Raw genomic sequence first — 22,746 nt, 5'->3', positions numbered from 1 at the left:
CTCTTTCCCTCCCAAACAGGATGACATGGTGTCCACTGAGATGGTGCGGAGGAGAGGTGCTGGTTTTCTGGGAGACAGAGTAGTTGGAACACAGAATTCATTGGGCATGGTGGGGGCTGGGAAGGTAGAGGCTGTGCAGAGAGGCAAGACTGAAATTACCACGTTGCATTTAGCCATGGCAGTAGAGGACCAAGGAGGCACAGCAGCAGCCTTTAGACCTACCTCAGTGTGCCAAGAGCATGCTGAGGACATGCAGAGAGCTCCTCAGCTGCAGCTGGGGGAGCCCTTGGCATGCAGGGAGATAAGGCTGTTATGTTACAGACCACTTTTCCAAATGTGCAATAGGGCCACATTACCCGGATTTCAAAAGAATATAGCAGCATGACAATACACTCTAAGAAAGAAAAAAAGCTCTAGCATTATAAATTCAGGCTTAAATACTTGTTGGGTTGGGGGTTTTTTGACCCAAAGGAATTTACCTTAAATAAATAGTCCAGGATTTGGGAGCGATATGGCTCAGGGTAATTCACTAGAAGTCGAGAAGTTGCCTGAAAAAAAGATTGGAAAGACATTAGCAGATAGATTTAATACAACCTTGTAAACAAAAAGATATCCAACAACTTACCCGTAACTCAGTACCAACATCTGACCATAACTGGCCTGCCTAAAAGCAGTAGAGATGATGCCAAGGAAAGCAAAAGATTTCCCCCATGTTACAGTCTTTGGGTATTTTTTGTTGTTGTTGTTAATTTATTTCACCTGCTGTGATAAATTTGTAGCCCTTAAACAATAGTACCCTTCCACCACTCAGAGAGTAGCAGAAGCAGCAGTTTGGCATGGAGGGATGCCAGTCTGGCCTCTCCTTTTATTCTCTTCCCTATCATTGCCCTCATTATTTTTTAAGTGCTCACAGGATACATGAGCCGGCACTAAATGCTGAAAAGCCCAAGCTAGTTCCTGGGTGTTGCCGGCTCAGAAGCCACAGCAGAGTTGGAAGGGGGGATTTATGAAAGCACTTAGTAGTGCTTTCAGTAGGAGTTTTCACTATTGTCATTAAAAAATAAAAATTGAATGTGCAGACATCGGGCATCCACATTAGCCTGGAACTACTGCAGCGTGGCTTAGTGGAAAGTGCATGGGCTCGGGAGTCAGAGGACATGGGTTCTAATCCCAGCTCCGCCATGTGTCAGTTGTGAGACCTTGGGCAAGCCAATTAACTTCTCTGTGCCTCAGTTATCTCATCTGTAAAAGGGGGACTAAGTACGAGCCCCTTGTGGGACAACCTGATTACGTTCTTTCTGCCTGATTATCTTGTATCAAGGTACCTGTTACCTTGTACCCCAGGGATTAGAACAGTGCATGGCTCATAGTAAATCCTTAACAAATACCATAATTATTATAACTGCAAAAAACTGCAGAAACTCTGCTTTCCCTTGCTCCAGGGGCTTTAGAAAAAATAATACAATTAATAATAATAAAAATCATAATTGTGATATTAGTTAAGTGCTTAATATGTGACAAGCATTGTACTAAGCACTGAAGTAGATACATGATCATCACGTTGGACATAGTTCCCTGTCCTTCATGGTGCTCACAAACTAAGGGAGAGAGCAAAAAGGTATTTAAAGCCCATTTTATATATTAGAAAGGCAAGAATAACAGAAATCCCATAGTTCCACAGAACCCTTGCCAAGTTCTGACCTTCCCACTGCCTCGAGTCGGGGGTTTGTGTCTGGGGGTGATGGGAAGGAGTCACAGTTCACTGGACCAAAGCAATTGCCCAGTACTTTTCATAGATGAACTGATATTCTTTCTCCAAGGATAGTGGTTTTCATTTGAACCTTCCATTTCCTTCCCTCCCAGTAAATTCTAGCAGAGAACCAAAAACTGCCAGTCTCACCTTCAAAACATCACCAAGATCTGCCCTTTCCTCTATCCAAACCGTTACCTTGCTGATACAAAGTCTCATAATAACCCAAATGGATTACTTCATCAGCCTCCTCTGATCTTCCATCCTCCTGTCTATCCCTGCTCCAGTCTATTCTTCATTCTGCTGCATGGATTATCTTTCTACAGAAACGCTCTAGCCATGTCGCTCCCCTCCTCAAAAACCTCCAGTGGCTGCCTATCAACCTTTGCAGGAAACAAAAACTCCTCACTCTTGGCTTCAAAGCTCTCCATCACCTGGCCCTCTCCTACCTTACCTCCATTCTCTCCTTCTACAGCCCACCCTGCTTCTCTGCCACTAACCTCCTCACGATCCCTCGTTCTCGCCTGTCCCGCCGTCAACCCCTGGCCCACGTCCTACCACTGACCTGGAATGCCCTCCCTCCTCACATCCGCCAAACTAACTCTCTTCCAAGCCCTACTGAGAGCCCACCTCCTCCAGGAGGTCTTCCCAGACTGAGCCCTCCCTTTCCCTCTGCTGCTCCTCCCCTCCCCATTCCTCCTACTCCCTCCCTCTGCTCTTCCCCCTTCCCCTGCCCACAGCACTTGTGCATATTTGTATATATTATTACTCTACTTTGTTAATGATGTGTATATGTCTCTGATTCTATTTATCTATTCTGATGGTACTGATGAGAAGCAGCGTGGCTTAGTGGAAAGAGCCCGGGCTTTGGAGTCAGAGGTCATGGGTTCGAATCCCGGCTCTGCCACTTGTCAGCTGTGTGACTCTGGGCAAGTCACTTCACTTCTCTGTGCCTCAGTTACCTCATCTGTAAAAAGGGGATTAACTGTGAACCTCACGTGGGACAACCTGATTACCCTGTATCTACCCCAGCGCTTAGAACAGTGCTCGGCACATAGTAAGTGCTTAACAAATACCAACTTTTTTTTTTTTTTTACTTGTTCTGTTGTGCTGTCTCTTTCCCCTTTTTAGACTGTGAGCCATTTAGACTTGTTGGGCAGGGATTGTCTCTGTTGCCAAATTGTACATTCTAAGTGCTTAGTACAGTGCTCTGCACATAGTCAGCGCTCAATAAACATGAATGAATGAATGAATGAATGAATGAATGAATGAATAAGTAGTGTGGTCTAGGGTCTGGGTTCCAATACCAGCTCCACCACTTATCATAACAATAATTATGGCAATTGTTAAATGCTTACTATGTGCAAGGCACTGTACTAAACACTGGGGTGGCTACAAGAAAATTGGGTTGGACACAGTCCCTGTCCCACATGGGGTTCACAGCCTTTATCCTCATTTTCCAGAGAAGAAGGCCCAGAGAAGTGAAGTGACTTGCCCAAGGTCACAGAATAGATAAGTAGCAGAGCAAGGAATAGAACGCCTGACTCTCTGACTCTCAGGCCAGTGCTCTCTATCCACTACACCATGCTGTTTCTCTGCTGTGTGACCTTAGGCGAGTCACTTTACTTCTCTATGCCTCAGTTTCACCATCTGTAAAATGGGGATTAAATTTAGACTGTGAGCCCCCACGTGGATAGAGACTGTCCAATCTGATCGAATTGTACTTTCCAAGGGCTTAGTACAGTGCTCTGCACACAGTAAGCACACAATAAATACGATTGAATGATCTTGTATTTACCCCCGTGTTTTGCCCAGTGCTGGACACACAGTATGTGCTTAACAAATACCATCACCACCAACAATCAATCAGTGCTCTTTATTTAGCGTGGCGCAGTGGAAAGAGCATGGGCTTTGGAGTCAGGGCTCATGAGTTCGAATCCCAGCTCTGCCACTTGTCAGCTGTGTGACTGTGGGCAAGTCACTTAACTTCTCTGTGCCTCAGTTCCCTCATCTGTAAAATGGGGATTAAGACTGTGAGCCCCACGTGGGACAACCTGATTCCCCTATGTTTACCCCAGCGCTTAGAACAGTGCTTTGCACATAGTAAGCGCTCAACAAATACCAACATTATTATTTAGCGCTTCCTATATGCAGTGCACTGTCTGTCCTAAGGGTTTGGGAGAGTAATAATAATAATGTTGGTATTTGTTAAGTGCTTACTACTATGTTCCAAGCACTGTTCTAGGCGCTAGGTAGACATAAGGTAATCAGGCTGTTCCACACAGAGCTCACAGTCTTCATCCCCATTTTACAGATGAGGTAACTGAGGCCCGGAGAAGTGAAGTGACCTGCCCAAGGTCACAGAGGTGACAAGCAGTGGAGGCGTCATTTGAACCCACAACCTCTGACTCCCCAGCCCGGGCTCTTTCCACTGAGCTCCGCTGCTTCTCAGTAGAAGAATACAATAAGAGTACAATAAAAGAAACAGCGTGGCTAAGTGGAAAGAGCCCGGGCTGGGGAGTCAGAGGTCATGGGTTTGAATCCCAGCTCTGCCACTTGTCAGCTGTGTGAGTGTGGGCAAGTCACTTAACTTCTCTGGGCCTCAGTTCCCTCATCTGTAAAATGGGATTAAGTTTGTGAGCCTCACTTGGGACAACCTGATTACCCTGTATCTACCCTAGCGCTTAGAACAGTGCTCTGCACATAGTAAGCGCTTATCCAAGCACTTATTATTCACTGAACTTCATTCATTCAACAGCAATAATAATAATGTCGGTATTTGTTAAGCGCTTGCTATGTCGCTGAACTTCATTCATTCAACAGTAATAATAATAACGTTGGCATTTGTTAAGCGCTTACTGTGTCATTGAACTTCATTCACTCATTCAACAGTAATAACGATAATGTTGGTATTTGTTAAGCGCTTACTGTGTCATTGAACTTCATTCACTCATTCAACAGTAATAACGATAATGTTGGTATTTGTTAAGCGCTTACTGTGTCATTGAACTTCATTCACTCATTCAACAGTAATAACGATAATGTTGGTATTTGTTAAGCGCTTACTGTGTCGTTGAACTTCATTCACTCATTCAACAGTAATAACAATAATGTTGGTATTTGTTAAGTGCTTACTGTGTCGTTGAACTTCATTCACTCATTCAACAGTAATAACAATAATGTTGGTATTTGTTAAGCGCTTACTGTGTCGTTGAACTTCATTCACTCATTCAACAGTAATAACAATAATGTTGGTATTTGTTAAGCGCTTACTGTGTCGTTGAACTTCATTCACTCATTCAACAGTAATAACAATAATGTTGGTATTTGTTAAGCCCTTACCGTGTGTTGAACTTCATTCATTCATTCAACAGTAATAACAATAATGTTGGTATTTGTTAATTGCTTACTATGTCGTTGAACTTCATTCACTCATTCAACAGTAATAACAATAATGTTGGTATTTGTTAAGCGCTTACCATGTCTTTGAACTTCATTCATTTATTCAATAGTAATAATAATCTTGGTATTGATTAAGCGCTTAGTGTGTGCAGAGAGAGCACTGTGCTAAGCGCTGGGGTAGATACAGCGTCATCAGGTTTTCCCACGTGAGGCTCACAGTCTCCATCCCCATTTTCCAGATGCGGTCACTGGGGCCCAGAGAAGTGAAGTGACCTGCCCACAGTCCCCCAGCCGCCAAGTGGCAGGGCCGGGATTCGCACCCCTGCCCTCTGGGCTCCTTCCCCTGAGCCACGCTGTTTCCCTATCTATGGAGCGCTGACTCCGTGGCGTGGGGTGTCCCCCCCGTCCTTCCCCCACTCACCCCTCCGCCGCTGAGCCCCCCGATCCCGTCGAACTCCCGGGCGAGGCCGGCCGCGTCGTCCAGCACATAGTGCGGGCCGGGGGCCGCCGGGCGGCAGGCGCAGCCCAGGAGGAGCAGCGGGCCGAGCCACGGGGAGGCCGGCGGGGCCCGGCTCCGGCGGCGCGGCCGGGGCGCCATGGGCAGCGGGCAACGCGGGGCTCGCCGCCTCCCGGCCATTGTGCGGGTCACGTGAGCGCGCCCCCGCCGCGACCGCGCGCGCGCCTGACTGCCCGCCTGACAAGTCACCCTTGTCCTGCCTCTGCCTTGGAACGCCTTCCCCCTTCATCTGTGACTCACCATCACTCTCCCCACCTTCCAAGCCTTACTAAAAGCGTGTCGCCTCCAAAAGGCCTTCCCTGACTTTTTTTTTTTTTAAGAGTATTTGTTAAGCACTGACTATGGGCCAGGTACTGTTCTAAGCGCTTGGTAGATACAAGCTAATCAGGTTGGACACAACCCCCGTCCTACAGGGACTGACGGTCTTGATCCCCATTTTCCAGCTTAGCTTGAGGGAGCTAAGACAGATGAGGGGCTAATTTGCCCAAGTTCACCCAGCAATCAAGGGGCAGAACTAGGATTAGAACCCAGGTCCTTCAAACTCCCAGGCCCATGCTCTTTCCATCAGGCCACACTGCTTCTCAAGCCCTGATTTCCTCTTCTCCCATTCCCTTATGCGTCACCCTTGCAACTGGATTTTCACCCTTTATGCACCCCTCCCCCAACTCCCCAGCACTTACCTACATAATCGTAATTTATTTATATTAATGTCTGCCTCCCCCTCTAGACTATAAACTCGTGGGCAGGGACCGTGTCTACCCTCGCTGTCATATTGTACTCTCCCAAGTGCTTAGTCCAGTGCTCTACACAGAGTAAGCCTGCGATAACTACTATTGACTGATCGACTGCAGTTTGCTCTTGCTGTTGGCACCTTGCTACTGCACTGATTCCAGGAGGTTCAGAGCCTGGCTTCTCCAGGCACCAGGCCAGAGAAGCCCCCTCTCCTCTCCCAGCTTTTAGTGGCACGAAGTAGGGCCTGCTCCCCTGGTGCCGCTCATTGGCCTGCACTCTCTCTGAGGTTCCAGTCCAGCCTGGGAACAGGCTCTGGCTCCCTTCCCAACCCGCCACCATATCATGGGAGCATCAGGGGACACACTAAAGTCAAGAACCGGGAGAGCCGCGCCCTCCGTCCTTCCTGCCCAGGAAGCCCTCAACCTCAATGTTGTCCTGTACTCCTCATTGTGTCTCAATTCTCACGTTCATTCTCCTGCCAAATCCTGATGGTTCTAACTAAGAAAATTTCTCTGATCCGCCCCTTCCTTTTTACTCAAATAGCTTCCACCTTGGGACAAGCTGTTCCAAAAGCACCCTGGCCTGGTGGATAAAGCAAGGGGTTGGGAGTCAGAAGGACCCGGATTCTAATCCCTGATCCTCCACTTGTCTGCTGTGTGACTTTGAGTAAGTCACTGATGTTCCCTATGGCTCAACTACTTCATCTGTAAAATGGAGATTAAGACTGTGAGCCCCGTGTGGGACAGAGAATGTGTCAACTTGGCTATTGGGCCTTCAGAGCTTCAAACCCTTCCCTTTCCAATCTGTACCAGCTTGCTACCGCAAGGATTATCTTCCTTACCTTCCACAATCACCTCTCCATATCTTCAGTCTTATAAACCCATCAGTCATCTTCAGCATTTTTCTATCTACCTACACTCAGCCTCAGCACTTATGCCTATGCATTTATTCAGCTGCACATTCAATTATCTATCTTGATACATTTTTGTAAAGTGTTTTTTTCCTGTCTACCCCATTAGAATGCAAGATCTTTGTGGGCAGGGATATATCACTTGCTTGTTTTGTAATCAATAAATCAGTCACATTTAATGAGCACTTACTGTGTGCAGAGCACTGAACTAAGCCCTTGGGAGAGTACAGTATACTAGAATTGGTAGACATTTGACATTAGACATCTGCCTACAAAGGGCTTATAGTGTAGAGACTGATTTGATTAATTCAGCCTGGCATTTCTACAAACCCAAAGCTTCACTAGCTCTTGAAGACTGAGAGATCTTGTCTTAGGATCCTTGTATGTATACAAGGATGATGGGAATCTGGGTGGGAGGTTTGCATGTCTGGTCATAAGAAATCACCCAAAATATATCTTTTTCTTTTTTTCTTTTAAGCATTTACTATGTGTCAAGCAACTTGCTGGGGTAGATACAAGCTAATCAACTGGATGCAGTCCATGGTGCACATGGGGCTCACAGTCCCTGTCCTACATGTGACTCACAGTCTTAATCCCCATTTTACAGAGGAGATAAGTGAGGCACAGAGTAGTGAAGCGACTTGCCCAAGGTCACAGAGCAGACAAGCAGTAGAGCTGGGATTAGAACTCAGGGCTTCTGACTCCCAGGCCCATACTCTTGCCACTAGGCTATGCTGCTCTCAAAGTCTTCAACAGATCTCAAATAAAATGACATGCTGATTTTCTGCAAGATTATGCTTTGCCATTTGTTTCTTTTAGTTGATAAAGTTAGCACAACTAAGCAACTAAAAGTAGTCTCTTCTTAGAGGGTATTTGCAAAACTATTTAAAAGTAGTTCAAATAAGCATCAACTGGCATTCTACTAAGATTAAAAACAGCGTGACAGTTTTTGTAATTGGACAATATGTGAGCAGGTCTGTTGCCTAAGGGGCTGTTTCGATATTTCCACATTATCTAAGCACTTGGGGACTCCTCCTCCTCACTTCCCCCAAAAGCAGTATGAACATAACTTCAAACTCAGTTGCTTTTCCAGACCTCTAGTTTATTTTAATATCTGGCTCCCCCACTAGATTGTAAGCTCCTTGAGGACAGGGATCATATCTACTAAGTCTAGTGTACTCTAGTGTACTGCTTAAGACAGTGCATTGCACAGAGTAAATCCTCAATCGATTCTATTGATTGATTGATCCATGTGTTCCTGGGACATGGAGTCCCAGGCCTGGGAAATGAACTGTATTTCTAGGACTGTATATGCTAGGAACTCTTAGAAGGGAGTAATCAACAGTGATGGAAGTCAAACAAGGACAACTCAGCAACATGCATAACAGGACCCTGTGCCATCTCCACCCCCACCGTCATTATCATCATCAACAGTATTTACCAGAGCCAACAAATGATTAACATATTGGTCCACAGATTCTTATCAGGTCACCAGCAAGAGGTGTGTGGTGCATTACCTGGTCATATACCTGAAATGTTAAAACACTCAAACCCCAAAAATGGGGAAGACAAAGGGGAGGAAAAGGGAGAAGAGGGAAAAGGGGAGAGAAGCTGGACTTTTTTTCTTTTTTTTTTAAGAAAATGCTTTTTCCTTCCAAATTCCAGCCAGGCAGCAGGACAGGAGTCCCTTTTAGTTTGGTGGCTTTGTAGCCTCAGTGGATTACAAAATCCTACACAACACTATTGAGAGTTAACCACATGTCGGAGCTTTGCCTCTTAGGTGCAAGGATATTCAGCACCTACTTTCCTCTCAGAATAAGACAGAGACCTGTGGAGTGCTGACATTTGGATAATGTAACCAAGTGTAGGAATAGAGGAGTAAAGTTATTTATTGTACATCCACTGGGCATAATGTACCAAGTGCTTAGGAAACTATAACTGAAGCATGAGACACATTCCCTGTCCACAAGGAGCTTACATCCGAAGAGGGCATTCAGACATGAAAGTATTTACCAATAGAGTAGTCAGAATAAATACATTGACTCTCAGCTGACCTTACATATAAATATGCATAGATATAGATATAGATATATAAACAAAACTACTGGTGGAATGTTTAAATAAATACGTAAATTCTAGAGAAGTGGTTGACAGATTAATGTGCAAGGAACTGGGAGATAATTAGGAACAGAGTCGAGTCCTTTGGAGTAGGCTATAATCAATCAATCAATGGTATCAAGGGTGTGGGAAAGCACAATACAAAGATTATCCATGGCCTTAGAGGAAAAAGTGTTAGTGGAGTGATGGGTGAAAAATCTGGCTGAAGCAGGTCAAACAGTGATTTGATGGAAATGAAGTTTAAATTTGGTTAGGAATGGGAGGAAGGAGTCCGGGCTGGGCAATTTGAATGAGACACTTGTTTGGTTTATGAATTTGTCTGGATGGCTTATCAGTTCTACCAGTCCTGAGACTAAAGGGTTGAACTACAATCCAACATGATGCCATTTCCCCCCCACACACCCCTGCAACAAGTCATAAGAGGGAATCTGCCAAGGTTTGGTGCCCACCCACAGAGTGGAGCCCTATTGGGCCAGGCTGTGGCCACAGTGCTCCCTGATCTGATGGTCACCCATGCCTCAGACCGCTTCTGGCCCCAGGGGATTTTTTTTTCAGTATTTTTTTCTTAAAAAGAAAACCAACAGGAGACTTCTCATTTAATTTCCTCTGCCTACCCCAGAAAGAGATGGACCAACAAGAGATCCCAACCTAATCCCATCCCCAACCCAGTCCTGAGCATGGCTGCGGTGGCGGGTTGGCATCTGGGAATCAACCAGGGAAAATGAAACTGGATGGCAGAGGAAAAAGCATTTTCCTGCTTCCCCCATTGAAGCCACCACTCCAGAACTCAAGAAAATGAGCCAGGACAGCCAAGAAAAACAGGCTTGTGATCAGCCTGGCTTCCTTCCTTTGGAACTTCAAAGAAAGTCCCGCCTCCCTCTTCCCTGGTACTGCCCCCTTCTTGCCAGATCGGGCAACCTAGTAATTCAAACTATGAGGCAGATTGATCGAAAATGCCCTTTGATATATCATCTCTCAAAAGATTTCACCTGAATGTACAGCAAAATCAGCCACCCTATCACGGAACTGGAGTGAGGCGATATCAACAGGGAGCTCTGGTTCGAGAGTTTTTTTTTAGTTTGAGGGAGATTTGGGTATGTTTGAGGGCTGATTGACCAATCAATCATATTTATTGTGCATTTACTATATGTGGAGTACTATACTAAGTGCTTGGGAGAGTACTATATAACAAAGTTGGTAGACACATTCCCTGCCTTCAAAAAGCTTACAGTCTAGAGGGGAAGGTCGACATTAATAAATAAATTATGGCTATATACATAGTCAGTCAATCAATGGTAATTACTGAGCATTTACTATGTGCAGAGCACTGTACTAAGCACTTGGGAGAGTACAATACAAAAGAATTAGCAGACATGTTCCCTGACCATAACAAGCTAATGTTCTATTGGGGGAGGCAAACATAAATATGAATAAGTAATTTATAATATATAATTTGAAGATATGTACATAGGTTTTGTGGGGCTGGGGCTGGGGCAAGTATCAGATGTCCAGAGATCACAGATTGAAGTGCATAGACAATGCAGAAGGGAGACCAAGATGGGGAAAAGAGGGCTTAATCAGGGCTTAATCAAGCCTTTTGGAGATATGATCTTAGTAATGCTTTGAAGGTGGAGAGAGTGGTGGTCTGGCATATATGGGGGGAGGGAGTTCCAGTCTATAGGGAGGATGTGGGTAAGGGGTTGGCAGTGAGATAGATGAGATCAGGGCATAATGAGTAAATTGACGCTAGAGTAGCAGACACTGCGGGCTGGGCTGAAGAAAGAGATTAATGAGGTGATGTAGAATGGGGTAAGCTGATTGAGTCCTTTAAAGCTGATGGTAAAGGAGTTTCTTTTTGATGCAGAGGTGGATGGGTAGGCATTGGAGGTTCTTGAGAAGGAGGTGGACTGAAAAGTTTTGTTCATAAATGATCCAAGCAGCAGAGTGAAGTATGGAAAGGAGTGGGGAATGAAAGGAGGCTAGGAGGTCAGCAAGGCAGATGCAGTGGTCAAGACAGGATAGGATAAGTGCTTGGATCAGCATGATAGTGGTTTGGATGGAGAAGAAAGAGTAGATTTTAGCAATGTTGGGGAAGTGGAATTGACAGGATTTAGTGACAGATTGAATACGTGGGTGGAAAAAGAGAGATGAGTGAAGGACAATGCCAAGGTTATGAGTTTGTGAGGTAAGGATGATAGTGGTGTTGTCTATATTAATGGGAAAGTCAAGGGGAGGACAGGTTTTAGGTGAGAAGATGAGGAGTTCAGTTTTGGACAAGTTTAATTTGAGGGGTCTAAGGGACAACCAGGTTGATATGTATTGAAGGAAGGAAGAAATGCAAGAGTGCAGGGAAGGAGACAGATCAGAGTTGAAGATGTAGATTTGGAAAGCATAAGTGTTGTGGAGCTGAGAGAGAGGTGAAAAACTGAGCAAATCGAAGTGCAAGGGCAATCAATGCAGAAGGGAGTGAGAGAAGAGGAAATGAAGCCTTAGTCAGGGAAGGCCTCTTGGAGGAAATGAGTCTTTGGTAAAGCTTTGAAGGTGGGGAAAATAACTGTCTGTCAGATACAAAGAGGAAGGGCGTTCCAGGCCAGAGGCAGGATGTGGCAAGGGGTTGGTGGCAAAAATAGGTTATCTCAAGCTACTGTGAGTAGATTGGCACCAGACAAGTGAAGTGCGTGGGCTGCACTGTAGTAGGAGAGCAGCAAGATGAGGTAGAGGGGACAAGGTGAAGGGGGCAAGGTGATCTACTGCTTTAAAGATGATGGTAAGGAGTTTTTGTTTGATGCAGAGGTAGATGGGCAACCACTGGAGGTTCTTGAAGTGTGGGGAAACATGGACTAAACATTTTTGTAGAAAAATGATTTGGGCAGCAAAGTGAAGTACAGGACTGAATTGGGAAGAGACAGGAGGCAGGGTGGACAGCAAGGAGGCAGGATAAGTGTTTGGATTAACATGGTAGCAGTTTAGATGAACAGGAAAGGGTGGATTTTAGCAATGTTGTAAAGGTTAAACTGACAGGATTTGGTGATAGATTAAATATGTGGATCGAATGAGTGAGAGAAGTCAAGGATAACACCAAGGTTACAGATTTATGAGACAGGAAGGATGGTGGTGCTGTTCACAGAGATGGGAAAGTCAGAGGAAGGACAGGGTTTGGGTGGGAAGATCAAGTGTTCTGTTTTGGACATGTTAAGTTTGAGATGTCAGGGAGAGATGTAAGTGAAAATGTCTTGAAAGAGGAAAGAGAAAATGTGAGACTACAGAAAGAGAGAGAGAAAACAGGGCTGGAAACATAGACTTGGGAATCATTCACAAAGAGGTGGTTAGTTGAAGCAATGGGAGCAAACTAGTTCTCCAAGGGAGTGAGAGTAGCTGAAGAATAGAAGGGGACTCAGAACTGAACCTTAAGGGATTCCCACAGTTAGGGGGTGGGAAGCAAAGGAGGAGCCCACAGAAGAGACTGAGAATGAGTGGCCAGAGAGATAGGAGGAGAAACAGGAGAGGTCGAAGTCAGAGAATCCAAGGCTGGATAAAATTTCCAGAAGGGGGTGCATGACTGGGTTGATTAAAGGTAGCTGAAAGGTCAGAGGATGGCAAGGAGTCATCAAAGAGTGAGAGGTTAAAGATAACATAAAGAGAGGAGAGGGAGTGGGAATAAGTGCTTTGAGGAGGTGAAAGGTACAGGTGGAGGGAGTGGATTTAGAGAGCAAGAAGGAGACCCCCTTTGAGAAACATCAAGAAAGCAGTGAAAAAGAATGAAATGGAAAGAGCAAGGGCCTCAGAGTCACAGTTCCTGATTTCTAATCCCAGCTCCATCACTTTTCTGCTGTATGACCTTAGGGAAGTCCCTTCAAGTCTTTCTGCCTCAGTTACCTCATCTGTTAAATGGGGACAAAGACTGTGAGCCCCATGTGGGTCATGGACTGTGTACAACCTGATCAGCTTGTATCTACCCCAGCACTTAGTACAGTGCCTGACACATAGTAAACACTTAATAAATAACATAAAAAAGCAGGAGAAGGAAGAGAATGGTGGGGAAGAGATGGGAGAATTTAAGGGAGTTCACTTATGACAACTTTGACTTCACTAATAAAGTAGGTAGTAAATTGGGAAGGGTAGTCATATAATTTGGGGTTCCAACCCACCACCCAAAAAGCATTTCTCCCAGTGGCAGAAGGGAATCTTTCAGACATAATGCTGATGGTAGTAGCAGCAGCAGTCGACTGAGAGCAAGAGATGGAAGAAGCTGCTGCTACCATCAGCAGCACACAGTTGTTCTGACTTATCTTGGGGTCGGGTAACGGTAATCATTTTCCAGGTCAGCTGGAACTACATGTTTCCAGCCACACCAGAAATCCCTTTTTATACACAGTCCCAACGTCACCTCGCCTAAAGTGACCAGAATTCTGGGTATCTTGAAGACAGCATATCTGGTTATGAAAATATCTATTTCTGCTATGGTGTTAATTAGTCTTAGCTTTTCCTTGATCCTAATCTGAAGGAATTCTAAATACTTTGGCTATATATCCAGGAACTGAGAATATACTGCATTTTGACATTTGGTTGGGCCAGCTTTTTCAGAAGTCTTGTCACCTCTGCAAGCTTCAGGCCCAGTTGGTTTGAGTCGGTTCAAACATCATCACAGTGACCTTGGCTCTGCTTCATCCTGGAAACAGAGCCAAGATTTCAAAGTAAACCTGGTGCTCTTTTCTTGATCCACCTTCTCTCAGCCTCCTTCACTTGGTTAAAACAGCTTTCCCTGCTGCCTTGATGTTTCCTCATCCTACCACACCTGAACGCTGCAGCCAACTCTTGACTGTTTCTAAGCCCAGAGAGACTGAAAAAAATCCCCCATCAACTTGCCTCAACTGAGAGTCACGCATAGCTGGAAGAAAAGGGAAGGAAGAAAAAGCTTGAAGATTCTACCCATGGGAAATCCTTTAGGTGGGTAGCAAAAGCCAAATCAAACCCTGTGTAAAGCGCTGCAAATAGTAAAGGGTGATTTTTGCTGTGCCAGTGGATCAAGGATGGTTGTTTGGCTATGTGTCAAACTTTTCAACAAGCACCACAGTATGTGAAATCTCACTACCAGAATAAATCTCACCATCAGACAAAAATCTCATCCTCCAAAAGATAATTAATTCCCTCTGCTGTTACTTGGCCCTCTCAGAGGATGAGGACTGGATAGGAAAGGAAATCCTCCATTCCTTAGATTATTTGTACCTCTTTTTAGTTGCCTCTTTCCTACTTCAGTATTATTTTTAGTGTATTCTTCCTTCCCCAACAGAATTACTTTCAATTTTGCAAATCCCTCTAATAACCAACCTTATGTGCATATACCGTCACCAGCTTTGTTTGTAGTGTCCCTTCCCCTCTGTTTGGGACAGGAGTGGAAGTGAATCCAACAGGGCAGGATTCTATTCCAGTAACAGAAAAACTCCCTTAGTAATGAGAACTATTTGTCAGCCACCATGGCAGTAGTGGGGGGATGCTTTCAGCCAGTGGAGTAGGGGTGACGCCTTCACCCCTAGGGGCCTGGCCTGGGGAGAGGAGGAAATGCTCATCTGTGGCCCCAGCCCTTGCTGTCTGTTGGTCTTCAATAGCCGCAGATTGACTTCTCTTATTTTAACTCTATCCCTAAGGCCCATGTCTGCAATGTAATCTAGTGTGTAGTGGATAAAGCATGGGCCTGGAAGTCAGAAGGTCATGAATTCTAATCCCGGCTCTACCACTTGTCTGCTGTGCAACCTTGGGCTGGTCACTTAACTCCTCTGTGCCTCAGTTACCTCAACTGTAAAATGGGGATTGAGACTGTGAGTCCCACGTGGGACAGGGAATGGGTCCAACCCAATTTGTTTGTATCCACTCCAGTGCTTAGTACAGTGCCTGGCACATAATAAGTGCTAAATAAATATCATAATTATTATAATTATTATTATCCTTAGTGGCCAACCACCAGGCATCCTTTGCCCTCTGGTAGCTGAAGCATCTAGCCTTCAGCAACCTGCTGCAGCTCAACCAGTCGATCAGTCAGTCAATTGTATTTATTGAGTGTTTATTGTGTGCAGAGCAAGGTACTAAGCACTTGGGAGAGTACAATATAACAACATAACAGACACATTCCCTGCTCACAATGATCTTGCAGTCCCTCCAAGATGGGCTGCACCTACTGAAGGCCAGGGAAGAAGGCAATGGAATGAGAGATAATTAAAGCAGTACAGGCATGTCTCTTCATTTGATCAATCAACAATATTTAGTGAATGCTTACTGAATGCAGAATACTGTACTAAATACTTGGGAGAGTTCAGTACAACACACTTGGTAGTCATATCCCTGCCCTCCCAGAGTCCCAGTGCCTGTAAGGCAACTCAGAAATTGCTTCATTCCAGAAAGAGAAACTTGAGAGAGTCATTGCTCAAGGCATTTGTAGGCAACTCTTATATCCAAAACTACAATATTAGTCAATCACTGGTATTTATTGAATGGCTTAATTCATTCATTCAATCATATTTATTGAGTGATTACTGTGTACAGAACTTTTCAATTATTTATATTCAGCGCTTACTGTGTGCAGAGCACTGTATTAAGCACTTGAGAGAGTACAATATAACAATATGACAAACACAATCCATGCCCACACTGAACTTACAGTCTAGAAGAGGGGAAGGCAGACATTAATATAATGAATAAATTACAGATACGTACGTAAGTGCTGTGGGGCTGTGAGGGCAGATGAATAAAGGGAGCAAGTCAGGGCAACACAGAAGGGAGTGGAAAAAAACGAAAGGAGGGCTCAGTCAGGGAAGGCCTCTGTGCGCATAACACCTGTACGAAATGCAGGGAAAAGTAAAATATAACTGAGTTGGCAGACACCTCCCCTGCCCACCAGGAGCTGCCTCTGGTATATATTTCAGGTTAACTCTGAAAGTCATCCCTTGCTGGGACAAATAGATTCTACCCCTTATTCTCTCTGATACTGAAGAATTTCATCCTAAAATGTACCAGTGCAAATGAATTATCGCACAAAACCTACTGTTCCATAGAGTAGAAATTAATGTCTCTCTAGCTTAATCTCAGAACTGCTGGTCTGAGATTGCACCAAGCAGTGTATTGGATTTTGCCGGGATTATTTGAATAGTATGGATTTTCTATATTTAGGAAGTTTGCTAGAGAGAAAAAGAGAGAGACCAGCAAAGTTCTGCAGATTTGACCCAAAATGATTCAATGTGATAAATAAAATAAAATTTTGTAATATTTTTCCAGACATGTTTCATTTTTCTTATCAAACCATGCTTCCTCATTGCTTTTTTTTTTTTTTAAGCAAGCAAGTTGCTGTAATTTCCTGCTGCCTGCCTAGACTGCAGTTTCTGTTCTTGAAAGCAAGCAGATTTACTAAACTCCTCAACTCAAAATGCTGCTTCCCTGAAACCCCTGGTAAGACTAATAAAATGAATAAGGTTGGGGAGAGAGGCATAGATTGTAGGTTATCTTTTGATTCTTTTCAGTACTTTTAGCTTTGACAATTTTAAACTGCTGATGTAGACTGATATTTAAATCTGGCAATTGATGATGAAGAAAAATATGCTGAAAATTTCCTCTCATGAATGGAGGTAAGGTGGACAGTCTGGGTTTTAAAACCAATTTAAAATTGTCTAGGGAAAATCTCTACTCACTTAGGGATGAGCAAATAGTTTATAATTTTGGATGTATCGACAAGTTTTTCCTCTAGAGTTCATTTAAATTTAGGGGAAGCTTTGTGTTCTAAAAGAAAGACCACTAGTTTGGAGGGTAGGGAGAGATTACCGTCCCTTACATTATTACTTGCTTTTGTACCTGGGACTCAGCTTCCCATCTGTAAAAATTGTCCAGTAATATTTTTCAATTACTTTGCATAATAACTATTGTATAGATGTGAAAATTTTTAAAAAATCAGTGGGTTCTTTAGATGGATGGAAGTTACAGTACTCAGTCCATTATCCTTCTCCAACTTGGATATCTGTGTTTGTGTGTGTGATTTTTCATTGTTAACAACAGCGGCATTTTAAATTTGATATTTTAACAGTCTATATGTTTGTCTCTCCCTTATATTGTTCACTTCTCATGGACAAGTTTCATTTGTTTTATTGCCTTTTATAATTTATCTAATGCTTAATATTTTCCACTGCCTTGAACAAAGTGGGCACTTAACCCTTGTAATGATAATAATGATGATATTTACCACATAACTACTTATTATGTGCAGAACCCTGTCTCACAAGGAGCTCATAGTATGAGAGACACATACATACACACACACACAAATGCACACAGAAAGAGAGAGAGAGAGAGAAAGAGAGAGAGAGAGACCCAGTATTTTATTCCCATTTTACAGATATAGAAGCTACGGCACAAGAAGGTTAAAGGACTCACCCAAAATCCATGAGACTAGAAAGCAAGTCTCCTGACTCACATTACTGTCCTAATTATTTTTGTTATATTTCATTCATTGCAGAGTAAAATCATATTTAATGAGAAATAAAGTCAGGGCTGCAAAAAAGTTACGCATTTTTATCTGACCAGCCATTTCTAGGTTGAAAGATTAGGCATAATTCTGCCTAGATTAAAAATGACAGCCTTTTCAAGATCTATGTTTACTATACTTACTACTCAAAGATGATGTTCTTAACAGTGAAGCTGGACAACTTTGATTGCAGATTCTGTGTCAGAACCCTGGGCACATATGGCACCCAATTCTCCCTGTCCCTCGGGAGGAGGGAAGGGAGAGAGAAAGCTCACCTGAATCTTTGAAAAGAACAATATGCCTGAACCAGTTCACAGAGAACAGTCACTCAGCTCATCTTTGAAATTTCAACATAAACAGATGGCATTCATTCAGAGGAACAACATGGCTTAGTTGGTAGAGCACAGGCCTAGGAGTCAGAAGGACCTGGGTTCTAATCCCAGCTCCTCCACATGTCTGTTGTGTGATCTTGGGAAAGCCACTTCACTTCTCTGTGCCTCAGTTACCTCATCTGTAAAATGGGATTAGAGTGTGGGCCTCATGTGAGACAGGGACTGTGTCTAACCTGAATAAGGTGTATCTACTCCAGCACTGAGAACAATGTTTGGCACATAATAAGCACTTAACAAATACTATTATTATTATTATTCATTCATTCATCCACTCAACCATATTTATTAAGTACTTACTGTGTGCAGAGCACTTTACTAAGCGCTTGGGAAAGTACAATACAAACAATAATCAGTGACATTCCCTGCCCACAATGAGCTCACAATCTAGAGGTGAGGAGACAGACATTTAAACAAAAAAATAAAATTACAGATATATACATAAGTGCTGTGGGGCTGGGAATGGGAGAGAGCAAAGGGAGCAAGTCACGGCGATGCAGAAGGGAGTGAAAGATAAGGAAAAGTGGAACTTAGTCTGGGAAGGCCTCTTGGAGAGATGTGCCTTCAATAAGTCTTTGAAGGGAGGGAAAGTAATTGCCTGATGGATTTGAAAAGGAAGGGCGTTCCAGGCCAGAGGCAGGACATGGGCCAGAGGTCGGCAGTGAGACAGGTAAGATTGGTGCACAGTGAGAACGTTAGCACTAGAATAGCAAAGTATGCGGGCTGGGTTGTAGAAGGAGTGAAGCGAGATGAGGAAGGAGAGGGCAAGATGATGGAGTGCTCTAAAGCCAATGGTGAGGACTTTTTGTTTGATATGGAAGTGGGCATATTTTCTTACAGGTCTCCAAGCAAGTGAAAGCCAACAATGAGCCAAAGCTTTGTTTCTCTCCTGTTTCTAGGAAATTACTTCCACAGCCACGTGTAAGGCAATGGGGAATTCCACCTCTCAGTTGTCTCATTCTTCTCACTGTGCTAATGAACAATATCAGCTGGACCCCTACTTGTTTCCAATTATTTACATCATCGTGATTGTAATCAGTGTTCCTGCTAACATTGGATCTCTGTGTGTGTCCTTCCGGCAAATGAAGAAGGAAAATGAATTGGGTGTTTACCTCTTCAGCCTATCTTTAGCAGATCTTTTGTATTCAGTGACTTTGCCTCTGTGGATCCATTATACTTGGAATGAAGATGACTGGGTATTCGGAGCCACCATGTGCAAAGCCAGTGCTTTTTTGATGTATGTGAACTTTTACAGTAGCTCAGCATTCCTTACCTGCATCTCCGTAGATCGATACCTGGCCATAGTATTTCCCCTGCAGTTTTCCTACCTCCGGACAAGAAGAATAGCCGTCTATGTCAGCATAACAGTCTGGGCAATAGAAATACTATTCAACTCAAAGATTTTGTTTGAAAATGATATGTATATTGAAAACTGCCAAGATGCCACCAACTATACTCTGTGCTATGACAAATACCCTTTAGAAATCTGGCAAGCTAATCTAAACATCTTCAGGACCTGTACAGGGTTTGGGATCCCTTTAGCCATAATGATGTTTTGTAATCACAAAGTGTACCGAGCTATAGTGAGCAATCAAGCCACAGACAACCACGAAAAGAAGAGGATTATAAAACTGCTCTTAAGTATCAGCTTGACTTTCCTCTTATGCTTCACCCCCTTCCACATCATGTTGCTGATTCGCAGTATTGGGGAACGAAACAATCACAGTTTTGGCAAGCACATGTTCAAACCGTACAGAATCACAGTTGCCCTGACAAGTTTAAACTGTATTGCTGATCCAATTCTCTACTGCTTTGTTAGTGAAACAGGGAGATCAGATATGTGGAATATTTTTAAGTCCTGCAGCAATAAGCAACAACATGAGATGTGCATACCAAAAGATTCCTCATTTTCTAGGTCAACAAAAAATACCGAATTAGAAATGGAGCACTGAATTAAACAGAATATTTTTCAAAGCACTGAGTTCCACAGTATCAGAATGGAACTTAAAAGTAAAACGATTTTTTTTATGAACCTCTGGAAGTTTTTCTCCTAGATTGTCAAGGCCTTGAGGATAGGAGTGGAGTCTGAATTCAACTTTGTAGTCCTATGATGTCCTATAGAATACCACACAGAGAACAGACAATAACAGAATGATAGTCATGAGGACAATGATAAAAATTCAGACTGTTAGGCTGAAGAAAATAAATGTAATACTATGTGTTTGAAAGGGCCTAGATTATATGCTACAATGATAGCACAGTAGGCATTTGTTGGGACCAGGTGAAAACAAGCGAAGTGGAAGAGATTCATGACTCTCAATCCCACTTGCTGAAATAAAATTTGTCCCTTTTCTAAATCTAAGATCCTGTTGGATTTGATTTTTCAGGCTGCACTATCTGGGCAGCCTTCATGGAGGAGTAATTTTGAAGGAGGGGAGAGCAATGTCAGCTGAGAGAATGCAAAGATTTGGAGATGGACTACTGTGGGTCAGGAACAATTAATATCTTTGCTTATTTAAAGAAGAAAGCATGAGCCAGGATGTGGCAGGAGGATGAAGCAGGTAGGTATGGAGGAGGTAGGTATGGAGGAACCAATAGGTTCAGAGCCTTGAAGTTATGGAATAGAATTTTAATTTGAGTATTTATCATTTTTAATTATTGTGTATTTATTTTATAATTTTAATTTGAGTATTTATTATTTTTAATTATTGTGTATTTATTTTATAATTTTAATTTGAGTATTTATTATTTTTAATTATTGTGTATTTATTATTAGGTTTTCCTCTTAATATTTGAAAGGGGCACCAGCAAAGGTGAAAGTGAACAAGAACTTCACTGAAACTATGTTTCAGATCAAAAAATACGTTCTGGAATGAGTATTCGTAGGAGTTTTTCAGAGATCCTAGGTCTTGCTCCTCATACTCACAAATGAGTCAGACTTCACACTGACCTGCAGGGGCTTGCAGAGACTGAGATTTGCCATGAATGGTGGGATGGAGTTTGGGATTGGAAATGCTTTTGAGTAGTGCAAGGTGGGCAGTGGGCAGTTGCTCTACAGCCAGATCCGACTGGTCTCTCTCAGCCACCCCCACCCCCAAACTTCCCCTTCCCGCCACCCGATATGTCTGGGTATCGATATCCCACTGACACTCCTGATCCCTGCTCTGCTTCAAACCCTGCTATCATGTTGTTTCTTGTTTTCTTAAAAATGGTATTTATTAAGCACTTACTTTGTGTTACGCAAACTTAGCACTAGGGAAGATACAAACTAATCAGGTTGGACACAATCCATGTCCCACATCCCCTTTTTATATATGAGGTAACTGAGGCACAGAAAAGTGAAGTGACTTGCCCAAGATCTCACAGCGGACAAGTGGTAAATCTGGGATTAGAACCCAGGTCCTTCTTACTTTTGGGCCCGTGCTCTATCCCTAGACCATGCTGTTTCTCTAGGCCACAATGTAGGATCAAAGGAGATGACAGTGGCATTATCACTCCTCCTCCTCCCTCCCTCTGCCACCACCACTGGCACGAGAGTGCTTAGCAGCAGTGTCTAATGGAAAGAGTATTCATTCATTCATTCAATAGTATTTATTGAGCGCTTACTATGTGCAGAGCACTGTACTAAGCGCTTGGGATGAACATGTCGGCAACAGATAGAGACAGTCCCTGCCGTTTGACGGGCTTACAGTCTAATCGGGGGAGACGGACAGACAAGAACAATGGCAATAAACAGCGTCAAGGGGAAGAACATCTCGTAAAAACAATGGCAACTAAATAGAATCAAGGCGATGTACAATTCATTAACAAAATAAATAGGGTAACGAAAATATATACAGTTGAGCGGACGAGTACAGTGCTGTGGGGATGGGAAGGGAGAGGTGGAGGAGCAGAGGGAAAAGGGGAAAATGAGGGTTTAGCTGCGGAGAGGTAAAGGGGGGATGGCAGAGGGAGTAGAGGGGGAAGAGGAGCTCAGTCTGGGAACGCCTCTTGGAGTTCTGATTTTTAAGTAGGGTTTTGAAGAGGGAAAGAGAATCAGTTTGGCGGAGGTGAGGAGGGAGGGCGTTCCAGGACCGCGGGAGGACGTGACCCAGGGGTCGACGGCGGGATAGGCGAGACCGAGGGACGGTGAGGAGGTGGGCGGCAGAGGAGCGGAGCGTGCGGGGTGGGCGGTAGAAAGAGAGAAGGGAGGAGAGGTAGGAAGGGGCAAGGTGATGGAGAGCCTTGAAGCCTAGAGTGAGGAGTTTTTGTTTGGAGCGGAGGTCGATAGGCAACCACTGGAGTTGTTTAAGAAGGGGAGTGACATGCCCAGATCGTTTCTGCAGGAAGATGAGCCGGGCAGCGGAGTGAAGAATAGAGCGGAGCGGGGCGAGAGAGGAGGAAGGGAGGTCAGAGAGAAGGCTGACACAGTAGTCTAGCCGGGAT

The 22,746-nt window shown here is 43.9% G+C and overlaps 2 protein-coding genes across 3 annotated transcripts in view; one reads left to right on the top strand and one right to left on the bottom strand.

The window, feature by feature from the left end:
- GALC (galactosylceramidase) overlaps positions 1-5,789 on the bottom strand; it is a 63,657-nt gene extending 57,868 nt beyond the window's left edge. Inside the window, 2 exon segments of the mRNA XM_029062159.1 lie at positions 480-548; positions 5,574-5,789. Of these exon segments, the coding sequence (XP_028917992.1) occupies positions 480-548; positions 5,574-5,789 (285 nt within the window).
- A 10,991-nt stretch (positions 5,790-16,780) lies between these two features.
- Positions 16,781-20,683, top strand: GPR65 (G protein-coupled receptor 65). 2 transcript variants are annotated; one of them, XM_039911742.1, is made up of 2 exons: positions 16,781-16,866; positions 19,221-20,683. In XM_039911742.1, the coding sequence occupies exon 2, from the start codon at positions 19,251-19,253 to the stop codon at positions 20,271-20,273; it is 1,023 nt and encodes a 340-aa protein (XP_039767676.1). In that variant the 5' UTR covers positions 16,781-16,866; positions 19,221-19,250; the 3' UTR covers positions 20,274-20,683. The 2 variants fall into 2 exon arrangements, with proteins under 2 accessions (XP_039767676.1, XP_039767675.1); XM_039911741.1 differs by lacking the exon at positions 16,781-16,866 and adding an exon at positions 16,882-17,042.
- The last annotated feature ends 2,063 nt before the right edge of the window (positions 20,684-22,746 follow it).

This window comes from Ornithorhynchus anatinus, chromosome 1 (genome assembly GCF_004115215.2).
Source record: "Ornithorhynchus anatinus isolate Pmale09 chromosome 1, mOrnAna1.pri.v4, whole genome shotgun sequence".
NCBI classification, from domain to species: domain Eukaryota; kingdom Metazoa; phylum Chordata; class Mammalia; order Monotremata; family Ornithorhynchidae; genus Ornithorhynchus; species Ornithorhynchus anatinus.
This window is presented reverse-complemented; position numbering and strand designations above follow the sequence as displayed.